At 36.8% G+C, this 15,816-nt stretch overlaps 1 protein-coding gene across 1 annotated transcript in view; it reads left to right on the top strand.

Moving 5' to 3' along the window:
- Positions 1–15,816, top strand: part of LOC114657397 (tetratricopeptide repeat protein 16) — a 41,050-nt gene that overhangs the window by 3,894 nt on the left and 21,340 nt on the right. The window contains exons 2-3 of the mRNA XM_028809195.2: positions 659–834; positions 12,506–12,596. Of these exons, the coding sequence (XP_028665028.2) occupies positions 659–834; positions 12,506–12,596 (267 nt within the window). The remainder of the gene's footprint in view (positions 1–658; positions 835–12,505; positions 12,597–15,816) is intronic.

Here is a 15,816-nt window from a genome sequence, read left to right as displayed (position 1 = left end):
CATCCCGGTGGAGCAAGGTCCCTGGTCGTCTACCACACCATATAAAGATGAAAATGGCCAATCAAATCAAATAACAGATGAAACAGAAACCAGCCATATGAAAAATATTAGCATTATACCCTCTCTTATACGCAGTCCACAGACAAGTACTCTGGTTTCCCATATTCAGCATAAACCTGTTACCACAATGATAATGAAATGCTGCAAAAATTCAGTAGATGTGCAAATGTTTTGTTGATGTAAATACTGACTAATTTCATTTTCATTAGATTAAATTATTATTTTTCTTTTTTTCCCTGCACTTAGTACAATTGTAACATGCTCCTGACAGCCAGTACCAAGCTGTGATTTTTAAGTGTTTGCAACAGCTGCAAAGGGAACATTAAAAGCCTCTGTCACCCTAGTACTTCAATATCAGCTGTGACACCCAGACACAAAATATTATATTGCTGGGCTCACAGTTGTAAAAAAAAGTAGTAGCTGAGAATAGTATATAAGTTCATAACCACAAACATCGAAACTAATAATGTTATACTGAAACCAGTCTTCAGTGGGCCTTTACTTAATATAAAAAATAGATGGCTTGCAGCTTTACATCAAGTCTGCTCTTCTGGTTAACACAATAGAGAATAACAATACTTGTTCTTATTTTGTTAAGGATGGAGATGATGTGATCTTTCCTACAGCTGTTTCTGAAGAACAGTTGAAGGAAGCAAGAAAGAAATCCCAAAGACTGGTCATTGGATCTAACAGCATATGTAATTTGCTAGAAGATAATGGAGATGAAGGACATCTGCAGGGCAAGCTAATACTTGGACAGAGAGCATCAGAACAGTAAGTTTTCAAATGGCTGAAAGCTGAACAGGTGCAGAATGGCTACGCCATAGCTGTTTATATTTCAGTATTGATAAAAGTGTGAACAAAACAATATTGTGGCTGGGTAGATTTTAGGCATGTGGATAGCATGCGGTATTTAGCTTGCAAGAACAACACCATTTGTTTATATAATACATTATCATAAAAATATGGTGACTTACAAATAGTAAATGAAAAGTTACAGAAACAAACAAATGGTAGAAAAACAAAAGGTAGGAATGGAAGAATCCCAATAATTGAGGCTCTGTTATTCACAGTGGTGAAAGTTAGTGTAATACTAGGGGCTTTGCCCCCTGCTCACTTCGCACGCCAACACCCAGGTCTGCGCTACGCACTAGCCTCTTTGCGGTTCTTTCGCTCACATATGGGGATGCGGATATACAATTTAAACAGATTGTTATCTTCATGGTAATTGTTACATATGCCTAATAGAACTAACTATTTTACAATATAGCGAGTAATTAACCATATTAAAAATAGTAAAACGTAATAATTTGAAAGTAAATTATGTTTCATGTTGCATTAGAGTTATTCATTGAGTAATACGATTTCATTCTGTTTGGCTTTGAAATTAACACGCAAATACTTTTTAAACTTACACTTTTACTGTAAAACAATTTTTGGAATTAAATTTTCGTCATATCGCATTGAAGTTTGATTCTGTGTTTGGACTTTCATCGTGTCAACGTAACGTGTAACTGCCTGTGATTGAATTTCGTTTCTTTCTCTCTAATAAATAAAATGACTTTTTTTGAATGTTTGTCTATGAGATTTGTTAATTGTGTTTGCAAAAGCTATTCTAACAGGAAGCTGTTAACATTTTAATATGAATGGCATATCAAGATCTCCTTTGTTGTCTAATGAAGATGAACTACATTACCTTTCTTGGATACATCCTTCTTTCTACAGTAATTCATGCGGTGGAAGACCGGACAGTGTTAACGGTTGTAGATATTCTTTGGGATATTGGAAGTTGATGTTTTCATCTTCCGCACGATCACCACCAACTGTTTCAGCACAGTCTATTGATACACATTTAACCGATTTGCTGTGTACCCGATCATCAATTTTGCCATTAATTCATTTGACTTCATAGTTTCTTGGTGGTAGGATTGCCCTTGTACTCATTTCTTCTGTTGATAACCTTTTGTGATGAAATTCTTCAATAAAATTTGGACATAATATGTCTTCTTTAACTGGGAACTTAAAGCGAGGAAAACGTTGCAATTTATAAGAGCTGAGAGAGCAGTAACTGTATCTGTCAAAAGCATTCACGCGAATGAGAGGTGAGAGTACCGTGTGTGTGTTTGAATATGGTTGAGAGGAGGGCATGACTTGAAAAAATCTCATGACCAAAGTCTCGTCTCACAGGACTTGAAAAAGTCTTGTCTTGTCTCAGGACTTTTTTATATAATAGAGAGATGTGATAACAAATACTATGGTCCGAAACTCCAGCCGGTGTGGATGCTGGTGGAAATAAACCTCTAAGGATTTAAATGACCACAAGGCAGCCTAGGCCTACTTGAGCATTTTACAGTATTTAGATATGACAGTGATTATTACTATCTACATATAATAAAAGTCAAAGAACATTTGAGTCTGTGGTTATCAGTACCTGATATTTTGTCCTTTTTTATGGCCTTGTTTTACTGTACTTTTAAAAATCTTAATTCTAGGCTTGTTTACCTAATCCTTTTTACATTCTAGTAGTCACATTTTTTTCTTGTCTCCCACACCCCCCACCCAGTTCTTTAATCCTAAAAATAGGATTAAGTTATTGAAAAGTGTGAATGTTGGCGGAGTGGGTGTTTCTTTTTTAAGTTTGGATGCTATGTAAACTTTAAGCTTAAATGCAGGCAATGTGGTGTAATGATTAATGCTTTGGACTTTAGACTTCAAACCTTGAGGTTGTGGGTTCAGATTCTGTTACTGACACTGTGGCCATGAGCAAAACACTTCACCTACCTGTGCTTCAATTGGAAAAACCAAATAAATGTAGCTAACTGTATCTCAAATGTTGTAAGTCACCTTGGATAAAGGTGTCAGGTAAATAATAGTGATATTATCGTGGGTATGTCTGTCATTGTGCTGTGTTTATTGTAACATTTAGATACACCGGTAAAATTGAGACTTCATAATATATTTTTTTGGAAAGTAGCAGTAGCCAGTCTTTGCATATGAATCTGTAATGGATATGCTGAACACAGGATTGCAACAGACGTTGCTGCACACTTAGTTTCTGTCACTTTTTTATATTGTGGTGTTCTAGGAAAACCTTAGGAACATCTGTTGTTGACAAATGGTTAAATCTGGTTGCACACCCAGGAAATGAGTGAATGAATGTCTGAATATTATTAGTGCTGCGGTGGGCTGGCGCCCTGCCCGGGATTTGTTTCCTGCCTTGCGCCCTATGTTGGCTGGGATTGGCTCCAGCAGACCCCCGTGACCCTGTAGTTAGGATATAATGGGTTGGATAATGGATGGATATTATTAGTGTGTGTCTGAATCATCTTGTGAAGATGATGCCTTAAAGGACTCAGATTGTAGTGGCTGTATTTTGCCATTACAATTTTTTTTTGTTTAATGGCTACATGAATACTTTGAAGTGACCACATAAAACTGTTTGCTTCTTTTAACCAGTAATGAGTTTGCATGCTAAACTAATCTGCAGAAATAAAAACATACCAATTGTCTTAATTCATTTTCTTTTGGCACACAAAAGTGCATTTGTCATTTATTCTGCATGTTTAATATCATTATATTTTTTAGTTAAATTCATTTTAATTGTAGGTAATACACACTGGTGTAAAAGTGACATATTCTCTTATTCATCCGTTTTCTTAACCCGCTTATTCAGGGCAGGGTTGAAGGGCAGATGGAGCCAATCCCAGTAATCATCAGGTGCATGGTGGGAAGAACCCATCGCAGGGTGAACAAACACACACACTTAGTAAAGTCAATTTTAGCAATACCAGTTCACCTAACCGACATGTCATTGGTCAGTGTGTGGAAAGCAGAGTACCAGAAGGAAACCCACATGGACACAGGGAGAACATGCAACCTCCATCCTGGGAGCACACATAACGTGAACCCTTGTCTTCTTATTGCAAGGCAGCAGTACCATCACTGTGCCACCACAACGCTCCATATCCTGCTATCTATCTGACTCAACAGTTGTACTTGTAAATAATTGATCCACTTTCTAAAAGCACTTTAAAGGGAATGGAAGTCTTTATTAAGAATTTAGATCCAAACTACCAGTATGGTAATGGAGGTATAGCCAACTGAGTTTACATAGCAACTTTCAAAAAGGAGCTGTGCAATGCAGGGCAGCTATGATGAAAAATGAAGGAGGCACACATAGTAATACTTTTATATAAGAAAGATAGATAGATAGATAGATAGATAGATAGATAGATAGATAGATAGATAGATAGATAGATAGATAGATAGATAGATAGATAGATAGATAGATAGATAGATACTTTATTAATCCCAAGGGGAAATTCAAAGAAAGAAGAATTTAACAACTTAATGGGTTCTTTAAGTTAAATTGAAGGCCTGGAAAGATTCACATAAATTAGTAATTTTACAATGGGCCTCAAAACGTTAAAAAAAAAACGAAAATCAGGTTTTTACATTTTTTCACAATGTTTTGTCTTTATCTTTACAATTTACCCCAGACATGATTCAAAGAGGAAGAAGCAAATAAAATATGTAATATAATAAAACAAATGGGTTAATCATAAAAGAATTGTAATACATGTTAAAATATTTGAATGTGTTACATTATTGTATGATCGTGTAGCTGTCTAGTGAGTGAATTAGTATTTGTAACCCATATGCAAAAGTGGACAATATGCACATTCTGATTAAGTGCTCTTCTTATCACTGTTATTCAAAACAAAAAGTTATGCAAAGAGTTATAGGAATCTGAAACAAACTACAGCGGCATGTAGCTGAAGCAGAAGCCCTGACAACATTTAAGAAGTATCTTGATAAGATATTTGGACAAATTAGCTAAACAAAGCAGCTTGATGGACTGAAGAGTCTCCTCTTGTTTGTGAAATTTCTTATATTCTAAAACAAGCTTCCTTTCGACATCTTTGGCCATGTTTGCTTGAATGCTGGAAAATGTATACTGTATGAAGAAAAATGTTGCACAGAAAGACAACTAATGCTGTCAATGCACAGTCTGTCGCACTTCCCCAAATACAATATTTGAAAGCTTTAAGGTGACCAAATAGGATTTACAATTTTAGTCACAATTTCTGTTTTAGTTTTCAATTTTGCATATCTAACTGTCTGGGGAATACTGTAGCTGTAATCAGAATCACTGTAGACAAAGTGTACACAGCTTGTAACGCTTTTGATTTTTCATTTCTGGTTGAGCTGGATGAAAGGCCTTGCTGAAGAACTCCTGTAGCAACTAAATTGGCTTTTAATGCTTCAAAACCTAAGGACAGCTACCAAACACAGACGTTCATAATTTGGTAATTTGCTTGCATTTTTAAATGAGGACATTAATCATATGTCTGTATTGAACTAAATAATCAATTTTCTGATATTTGAAAATTTTGTTTGCAGTGTAAGCTTTTTGACTATACAGTAATTCTGGTCAAGGGGCTGGTGAAATGTATTTAAATACACATCAGATTTTTTTCTGTTCTGCCAACAGATGGCACTCATGTACTTCTGTGAGTCTCAGAACTTGTAAGTGTTGGAAGAGGCTTGTGTGTGTGTGTGTGTGTGTGTGTCTGTGTGTGTGTGTGTGTGTGTGTGTGTGTGTATTTGCAATTTTCCTGTGATGTGCTTGGGCCCACTGTGACCCTGAATTGACATTAAGGAGTTTGAGAATGTTATATAATGAAGTACTAGACCACAGGGTATGCCAGTTGAGTAGCACTTAAGTACTGCTGCATTTCAGACAAATGTACCAAGATTAGTTTACTGAAATCCAGGCTGTTAATAAGACACTGCAAGCTCCTAACATTCTCCCACTTTAGTATGTTGAGAAACTAATCATTGGCTAGAATGTTTGGCAATATTAGCTTGTTAAAATGCAATGAAAAAGTCAATATTAGACATATTTCTTGTATATTATCTAGGACACTGACTTATGTCTGCCTAGAGTAGCAATCAGAGATGCTTTCTTAAACCACCTAAAGTCATGCGAACGTCATCATCAGGTCACTGTGAGTTGTTTTACATTCAGTAATACCTTTGTAAAGGTTCAGATATACATTCAAGTCAAGTCAAGTTGGGGAGCATGCACTGGTACAGTGCGTTGCCACACCCACTACACGTCGAAACAGCTCAGGATCCTGGTTGGCAACCCCCCAGGCAGACACGCAGTCCAGTCCTACCCTCCGGAAATGACCCTCTATCTGCCGCAGGCAGGTGTTAGTTATGTGAGCGACCCCTTGGCCTGGAACAGCCACTTGGGTCCCCAACAATGAGGATCTTATGAGCCGGATCACCCTCGGAGAAACGCGCCACATAGCCGTAGTGCCGTAACTGACGCTCCCTCACAATGCAGGTAATGTGCCTCAGTTGGGACTCCATAAGCAACCACTCATTCGACACAAAGTCAAACCAATGGTACCCAAGGATTTTCTGGAGAGACACAGTACCAAAGGAGTCCAGTCTTCGTCTCAGGTCACTGGATAGCATCCATGTCTCACAACCATATAGTAGATATTCATTACTTATACTTTATTTGGAAAAAAATTACAATGGTAAGTAGCTTAAGATTAAATAAAATATGTATATTGACAATCCACAATATTGCGATAAATATAAATTTTATTTTCATGGCTACTTGATGACCCTTTATCTTCTACACATTTAAAGAGAATAAACAAGTGATGAGTAGGTGGCAAAATTTTAAAATTTCACTTTTATTTTTTGAATTAATGAAAAGTACAGTTTTGACAAAGTGCACAAATACAGCTAAGTGTATAGTAATATATGTTTTAAGACGACTGCTCACAAAGAAATCAAACTTCAAACAACAAACTGGTATTTGTTATACTTTCACTTTATGTACACCTCTTAATTATTTGGGTGTTAAGGGAAGATCTTTTTTTTTTTATTATTATCAAATTCATACATTCATTAAGCAATTGTTGTTTGAACACATTGTTTGTTCACAAAATCAAGATTGAAACCTTGACAATAACAAAGTGCTGGACTTTGTTAAAGATAAACAGACGGTAAGCAGCCTAATACTAAAAAATTAAGTCTCCACTTGTTCCCTTGCTCTTATTTAAACAAAGCTACTGTATTTTTAAAGAAATACTTTTTAATAGTAGTAGTGTCACATGTATGGAGTAGACTGCATTATGCACATTTTCAAACACAGAGATCTGCTAATTATTATTACAGAAACATTACTGCTTGAAATACTGTTGCTGTCACCACTGAAATGGCCAAAAACATCAAGTAACACCCCTGGGCAGGGTGCCAGGGCATCAAATTGTAATATTAATATGTTGTTTGTTGTTAGTGTATAATTTATTTAGATGACATTTTTTTACTTTACTGTGTACACATTAATTAATATGCTAAATTATATTTTTTATTTACTTCCTTAAATATTTAAAATAGAGCATAAAACTATAATTGTAAAATATAATTGTCCTGCTTTATTAGAAATAATTAAATGTGAATGTATTAGATCATTTGAAAAACAGATGCCTTCAGAATGTATACAGACTGTTAATTTTAATTCATTTTTTCTCTTATCATATTGACACTAAAATGTCTGACCCTTTACTCATTACTTAGTTAAAGTCCCTTAAGCACAGATTGTAGCCCAGAGTCTACTTGGGTGTAACTCAACAAGATTTGCACACGTGGATTTGGGGATTTTTCCACTATTCTTCTCTGCAGAACCTCTGAAGATCTGTCAGGTTTGATGGAGGCCATCGGTCGAGAGCTATTTTCAGGTCTCTCCAGAGATGTCAATTTCGTTTAAGTCAGGGCTTTGCCTGGGGCACTCAAGAACATTCACAGAGGTGACCCTAATCCCTCCTGTGTTGTTTTTGTGTTGTGCTTAGACTTATTGTCCTGTTGAAATGTGAAACCATATCCGAGTCCAATGCCCACAGTACTTTGCAGCAGGTTTTCATTAAGGATATCACTACATGGTCCATTCAGCAACCATAATTACTATCCCTGTCTCTGCTACAGAAAAACAAACCCAATGGCATGATTCATCAAGAAATGGTGTTGCACAGAAGATGAGTGTTGCCTGGTTTCCCCCAGTGATGACACTTAAAATTGAAGCCATACAGTTCAATCTTGGTTTCATCTGACCAAAGAATCTTGAGAGTCCAGTCAACAACTTTTAGCAAACTTCAAGCAGACTTTCATGTGTCATCTGGCCTGTCTAACATAAAGTCCATATTAGTGGAGTGTTGTAGTGGTGGTTGTCCTTCTGGAAGTTTCTTCCATCTCCATGCATGTTCTCTGGAGCTCAGCCAGAATGACCATCAAGTCCTCAGTCACCTCTTTTATCAAGGCCCGTCTCACCTATTTGCTTAGTTTGGCCAGGTGTGGTTGTTCAAGACTTATTTCATTTAAGGATTATAAAGGCCACTGTGTTCTTGGAAACCTTCAGTATTACAACAACAAAAAAAAATGTTTGTAGCCTTCCCCACATCATTGCCTCAACGCGATCCTGTCTCTAACTTCTGTAGGTAATTACTCTGATACACATCATCATCTGTGGGACCTTATAGAAATGAGTGTGTGCTTTTTATAATTATGTCCCAACAAGTGAATTTGACCTCTGTCCGACTCCAAAGAAGGTGTGGAAACATCTCAGTGATGATCGATTGAAGGGAAGCAATTGAACTAGATGTCATGTGTTATAGCAAAAGGTCTAAATACTTGTGTTAATGTGATATTTCAGTTTGTTATTTTTAATAAATTTGCAAAAATTCCTAAAGTCCTGTTTTTGCTTTGTCATTTGGAGTGTTGTTTCATGAGGGAAAAAAATAAATTTAAATGATTTTAGCACAAAGCTGCATCATAGTAAAATGTGAAAAAATTAAATAGTCTCACTACTTTCTGAAGGCACTGTATTTATTGTACCTACAAATATAGTACAACAATAGAACTGTTTTTCCTACTAGTGAACATCAAACATCAAAGTGCTAGTAAATAGATAATTGCATGTTGCTTCCAAATAAAATTATTTATTTAAACTTTTAAAAATATGGCAAATGTAACATTACTACATGCGCCTAGATGAAACATTCAGAGTCATGTCTGAACTACTGTAATAATAAAAAAGCATTTAACATTTTGTGGAAATTACAGTTTACAATTAGAACATACATACAGAAAAAGAAATGCTTCCAAAAAGAAATATTATTAGACAAGAACTTGAGATTTTTAACTTTGTCCATTTTCATAGTCAACAATTTCTCGCTGATAATGCTGCCTGTATTTTATAATGCATGCCCATATCTCAGGGAGGTGCAGGGGATGCTCACATACGTTTGTGCAGGCACTTTAAAGTGTATTTATTTCGGGTGCTTTGAAATGAGAGCAGTTCATCAAAATATTCTGAATGTCCTTTAAACGTAATATAAAATTCTCAAACTCACTTGATCTAATTCATGGTTCTAGAGACCAAAGTCTATCCCACTACAAGGTAGGAAATAGCCCAGGGCAGCTTCGCGTCCATCACTGAGCCCACTCACACATACAGAGGAGCCTGTTTAGAGTCGCCGATTAACCTAACCTGCATACCTTTAGAGTTATTGGAGGAAAACCCCTGCAAACAAACCTGAAACAGACGACAACTCCGACAGAGGATTCAGACCTAGGAAGCTGGACCTGATAAGCAGCAGCACTAACCACTGAGTTGACTTGCTGTCTTTAAGGTTATTTTCTCATTTTTACAATGCTTTAAATGTATTTTCATGAAGGTCAATCTTGCACACTACACATTTATAAAGAACTCCATTGTCGCACTCTAAACCTTCTAGTTTATACTATAGCATCAGGATCATTGCTGTTTAATATGTCATATATACCAGGGGCTCGCAGCAATTTTTCTTGGTGTAGCACCATTTTTGTTTTGGTCTTAAACTGTTAAGCCCTGAATTCTTAGTTGGTAAATGTAAGTATTCTGTTTTAGCAGCCCTGCTAACCCTGTGATTATGCTCTTCTGTAAACACGTTATATGTCGTACAGTAAGAGATTTGCCTTGTTCTTCAAAGTCAGAAATGTCAGGGCAATTTGGACATTTTGAAAGACTAATTACATTTTGCCTGAAGAAGGGGCCTGAGTTGCCTCGAAAGCTTGCATATTGTAATCTTTTTAGTTAGCCAATAAAAGGTGTCATTTTGCTTGACTTTTCTCCTTGTTGTATAATCTTACATAAACTAACAGCTGAGCATTGTCAGACACATCAGTTGACTCATCTATAGCTATGACTACACATTGCTTCATTGCTGTTCTAACACATCCTGGGTTAATACTTCTGTTTTTCTTGTGGCTGTTGATGCTGACATGGGGATTTGATTGATCTTTTCACATAACTCTTGCTTTTGTTCTCCCTCCAGTAAGGTTTCAGCCACTACACCTATGCACTCCTTGACAATTCCTGAGTCAGTAAAAGGTTTTTTATGTTGTTCCAAAAGCCATGCAACTTTAAGGGAACATTCACTGACAAATGTTGGGCAGTGAATGATTGTATCAGGAGTCTGGTGGATCAATCATATTGGGCACTTAGATCATGCATTTTCTATGCCTCTAGTTCAGATTTGAGTGAGTGTGATTGCTTAAAAAATGTTTGCATTGTCTCGTAGTGACGCTTCACATTGCCACTTTTAATTATAGCCACGGTCTCAGCGCATATGAGGCAAGCTGGTTTTGAACTCCCTATGGGAAGTATGGATATATACGAGTCTGTCCTTTCTGGATTAAAAGCTCTATTTTCTCTGTCTATTTTCCTCATCTTAGAGTATCTGTTTCCCTAACTCACTTCTTTGGACATCTTTGTCTCTGTCTCCTCACAGCTGGCTGTGTGTATGTTTTTATATGTATTTTCACACACACATACCAACTCGCAATGTTGCTGTGAATAAATGATTTTGATTTGCTGAGTAATGTCACATGGAATGAGTTACAATGCATGCAATTGGTCTGTGCATCTCCTGTGTAAATACATTGACAACCGTAAAGACAAGAGGAAAGGTTAAAGAAAGACTACCATAAATGTGAGAAAAGTTGCACAGATTAAAATAGAAATCCATCCATCCATCCATTTTCCAACCCGCTGAATCCGAACAAAGAGTCACGGGGGTCTGCCAGTCCCAGCCAACACAGGGCACAAGGCAGGAAACAATCCTGGGCAGGGTGCCAACCCACCACAGTTAAAATAGAAATGATCCATCAAAATATAATAATAGGTCTGGGTCCGTATAGAACGGCTTCTGGGTATGGATCTGGACCACAGTCTGCCTATTGGTGACCTAGGATGTAGAAAAACGTCTTGCTTTGTAGATATCAACATGATTCATAGTTCAATAGTAATCCAGCACAGACCAATGATCTAATTCACAAACATTATCCTGTTTGAACAATTCTTAATTCAGTTTAATATGCTTATTATTTCAGAATTATGTTTTGAATGTTTCTTGAATTAGTTTGATGAGAAAATTATGACAAATTTATAATGTGGTTTTATTTTCTATTGACAATTCTTTATGCAGGAAACCAAATTAACATTTTATACTGCACTTTAGTAAGAAGTAATATCCAATTCTATGTATAATATTGGTGTTTTTTATTAGCATAATGTCTTATTCAGACTATGTACACTTTTGGGAAGTTCAATAATGAATGTATCTTGCGCTTGGTATAAAAAGAAACATGATTTCCTCATCCTTTAGCCATTTTTTCCTCATAGGCGTGATTCCTTTTAATACATTTTTTCTCTTGCATTAAGCTTTTGAAAGCTAAATCACAACATATAGTCTGTGCAAGCCTTTAGTGTATATAGTATGCAAAATAATATTATATTCAACTGTACAATAGCCTTTGCTTCTGCTTGTATTGTTATTTGAATTCATTTGAAGTGCTGCAAAGTATAAGCATTAGACTGATAAACCAAGAGATGGGTCTGTTTACCTTTGAGATCTGTTGTTAACATTGTTTATCAGAATGATCAAGCCTTTGCCGACATGAACAATTCCTACGGTCACTAAGAATATTTTTGTATATTTGGATTGAGATTGTGTCTAAGTATTGATGATATGGTACTGCATCGGAGTAAGCTACCTGTGTAGTGCAGAAACAAACAATTACAGTACTTTAATTATTGGTTAAGCCACTAAGTAAGCAATTGTGTTTGCCCTGTTTTCTGAAGTATACTTGGAATGAATAAGAGCAGAGACATTCGTAATTGTCTGCAAAAGATGGAATGTTTTTGCTGTGAGAAAGGGGTGGTAAGTTTCTTTATGTATTTGTAGCTTACTAGAAACGTGCTGTTTCTCTGACAGTTTAGTGTGCCATGAACTTGTACAGTCATGTCATAATTTTTAAACACTATTATATAAAATATTTGCATTTACTTAATTAAAAATGTATTTTTGTTTTTTATGTTCAGCTATCATAAAGGTTTGGAAGCAAATTCTCATGGAGACTGGGAGAAGTCAGTTATATGTTTCACCAAAGCAATCAACCTACATCCACATAAAGTAGGTCAAATTCTTATTGAAATATTTTGCTGTATTGTATATGTAGCATGTGGTTTGCAGGACTGGTGAGATCTTCAGTTCTAGTCTAAGATAACCAGAGGTTTTACTCATCATGATATCTTTTAACATTCTTTTAATATTGATGGGATTACACAGAAAATACTGTATGTTTGGAAGTAGTGTGTCATTAATTAATAAGAGGCACATTGGGAACATTGTCTATGATGTGTTAATATTTGCTCTAGACTGGTGTTGGGAATTTTATTCCTAAAAGGCAGCTGGGATTGCTAGTGCAGTGGTTCCAGTTGACATTCAGTTGATCTTGGTCTTGATCAAAGGCTTTATGAACCAATATGTACTGGCATTTCAAAAAATGTGAGGTAGTGGCAACCTCGCTTAAATGACCTGCACTTGTTTTTACGCCAAAGTAATAGATGAACGAAGTGACAGGGTGAAAAGAAAAAGAACACCATGGACATCTGCTGAGCATTATGCAAATCGCAGAGGCCAATGGCATGATGAGGAATTCCATAATAGGAAGAAGAACAAGAAGAAAAGCAGCTCATTATTCTGAGCATCAGATGCAAGATACAGAATATGAGATCGAGAAAGACAGAGAAATACATGTGATAGGTGGTCAGCATGTAATAAAGTCACTGCACCCGAAAGCCCATCTATTGATAATCCCCCAGGACATGGTACATACATATTGAGTGTAAGTATTGTTTGTTTATCCATCCATCCATTATCCAACGGGGGTCTGCTAGAGCCAATCCCAGCCAGCACAGGGCGCCAGCTCACCGCAGGGCACACACACACACACCCACACACCAAGCACACACTAGGGCCAAGTTAGAATCACCAATCCACCTAACCTGCATGTCTTTGGACTGTGGGAGGAAACCGGAGCACCCGGAGGAAACCCATGCAGACACAGCAAGAACATGCAAACTCCACGCAGGGAGGACCCAAGAAGCGAACCCAGGTCTCCTAACTGCGAGGCAGCAGCACTAACCACTATGCCACTGTGCTGCCCCAAGTATTGTTTATTGATCATTAAATGTAATGAAGAACTCTGTAGCAGGAAAAAGTAAAAGAAAGATCTGCAATATCTAATGAGACCTGATAGGTGTTGGTGAATCCACTCATTTGATTTGAGGTAACAGCAACCTTGGAATAAGGGAGCTGGGTTTGTGTGTTTCTTGCAACAAACTTAATAAGAAGTTGACATGGCAGAACGAAAAAAAAGAGCGGCAACATCAGATGGAGAAACAAAGTTCTTAAAATGATTTTATTAAGCAAGTTGTAGAACCTGAACCTGTAGAACCTGTGGCATCCACTGATTGCCAAGCATATACGGTGTGATGACCTGCTGGTACTTTCAAACTATTAATGCAAGAACCTTGATCTTGGTCTTAATCAAAAGCCAATGACCCAATGCATTCTGGAAATTTGATCTTGCAGCAATTTCAGAAAAGTAAAGTGATTGACAAAGTAACATGGCAGAAAGAAAAGTGGCCATTTGCTGAGCATCTTACTAGTGGGCAAAACAGTTTATTGTAATAAATTCATGCTACATACGTCTTCTGGATTTATAATCAAGTGTAAGTATTGTGATTAGTGATCACTAACTGTGACAAGGAACTCTGTAATTGGAAGCAGGAAAAAGAAGAACAGCAACATTTAAGTATCTGTATTTTTGTGAGACAAATGCTATATACAGTAAATGTAAAGAATTATTATTATTATGGTGAAAAAAAAAACTATGTCTTTCCAAAGTGGAAAAGTTCAGCTTGCTCTATATGGATCGCCTTTATTTGAGGAATGGAGGTCCACATGTTTAATAGTTAATAAAAATATATAAGCAGATTAATCCAAGGAAAGCCCAAATGGACACAGGGAGAGTGTGCAGGTCATTAGAGTTATAACATAGCAACACTAATCGCCTTTCCATCATGCAATCCTTGTACCCATCGTTTCTGTTACATTGTTAGCTTTACTATCTGTTTGGTCTATAAAAGTGAACATCCAGGCTAACACCTAATTGCTGTAATAGTAATACACTATCGGTCTGTTCATTTCATAGTGAGTAACTTCAATTGTACATTTGCAACTTGACAAAAAATTCACATCAACATCCCAGTAGTATATATTAGGTACTGAGCTGCAGCTTCTTTCGCTTGGTGACCTTTGAAGTCCTAGACTATGGAAATGGGAACAATAACAAGATAAACATTTTGAATCAAAGGATTTATTACATTCAGCTAAATCCTGTGTGTGAGTATGCAGAATTATTCATGATTATAGCGGTATGTGTTTTTACAATTAGCCCAATTCCAATATGTAATTCAGATGTCTCAATTTACCATCAGTATTTTAACCTAAACAAGCTTTGTGTCTTTTATCGATCTCCAGTTTTAATTACTTTCTACAAGACCAATTTCTAAAGTAAGTATAATTGTCTCTAATGTAACATTTCACTGAGTGAGCTGTGAAACTGTCAAGTATCACACCTCTTGAAAACTATAAACATCCACCCATCCATCCATTTACCAACCCGCTGAATCCGAACACAGGGTCACGGGGGTCTGCTGGAGCCAATCCCAGCTAACACAGGGCACAAGGCAGGAACCAATCCTGGGCAGGGTGCCAACCCACCGCAGGACACCCACACACCAAGAACACACTAGGGCCAATTTACAATTGCCAATCCACCTAACCTGCATGTCTTTGGACTGTGGGAGAAAACCCACGCAGACACGGGGAGAACACGCAAACTCCATGCAGGGAGGACCCGGGAAGCAAACAGCAGCGCTACCACTGCACCACCGTGCCGCCCACTATAAATATTTCTCCTCCAAATCACACAAACTTTTAATTATTTTGGTCAAACAGAACTCGTGCTTCTAGATGTTAATTTACTATATGACTGCCTTCTTAACAGTCTTCTGTATAACTCTACTTCTGCTGTATAGACACAGTGAAAACGTTCAGCAAAATGTGAAGAAATGCATAAATAACTACACTAGAGTTTACATTGTGCTGTTTTATACACAGATCTAAAATGGTTTTAGTTTATCATAGTAGTATATGATTCTTTTTTTCTATTTTCTAATCCTGCTTTTTCCAGCATAGGGTTACAGAGTGCAAGCCAGCTTTGTGCATAAGTCAATAATCAAGTCCTCAAAATAATACCAGTCCACTGCGGAACAAATTTGTA

The sequence above is a fragment of the Erpetoichthys calabaricus genome, chromosome 9 (genome assembly GCF_900747795.2).
Source record: "Erpetoichthys calabaricus chromosome 9, fErpCal1.3, whole genome shotgun sequence".
NCBI classification, from domain to species: Eukaryota; Metazoa; Chordata; class Cladistia; order Polypteriformes; family Polypteridae; genus Erpetoichthys; species Erpetoichthys calabaricus.
The sequence above is the reverse complement of the archived record's forward strand: the minus strand, read 5'-3'. Positions and strand labels throughout refer to the sequence as shown.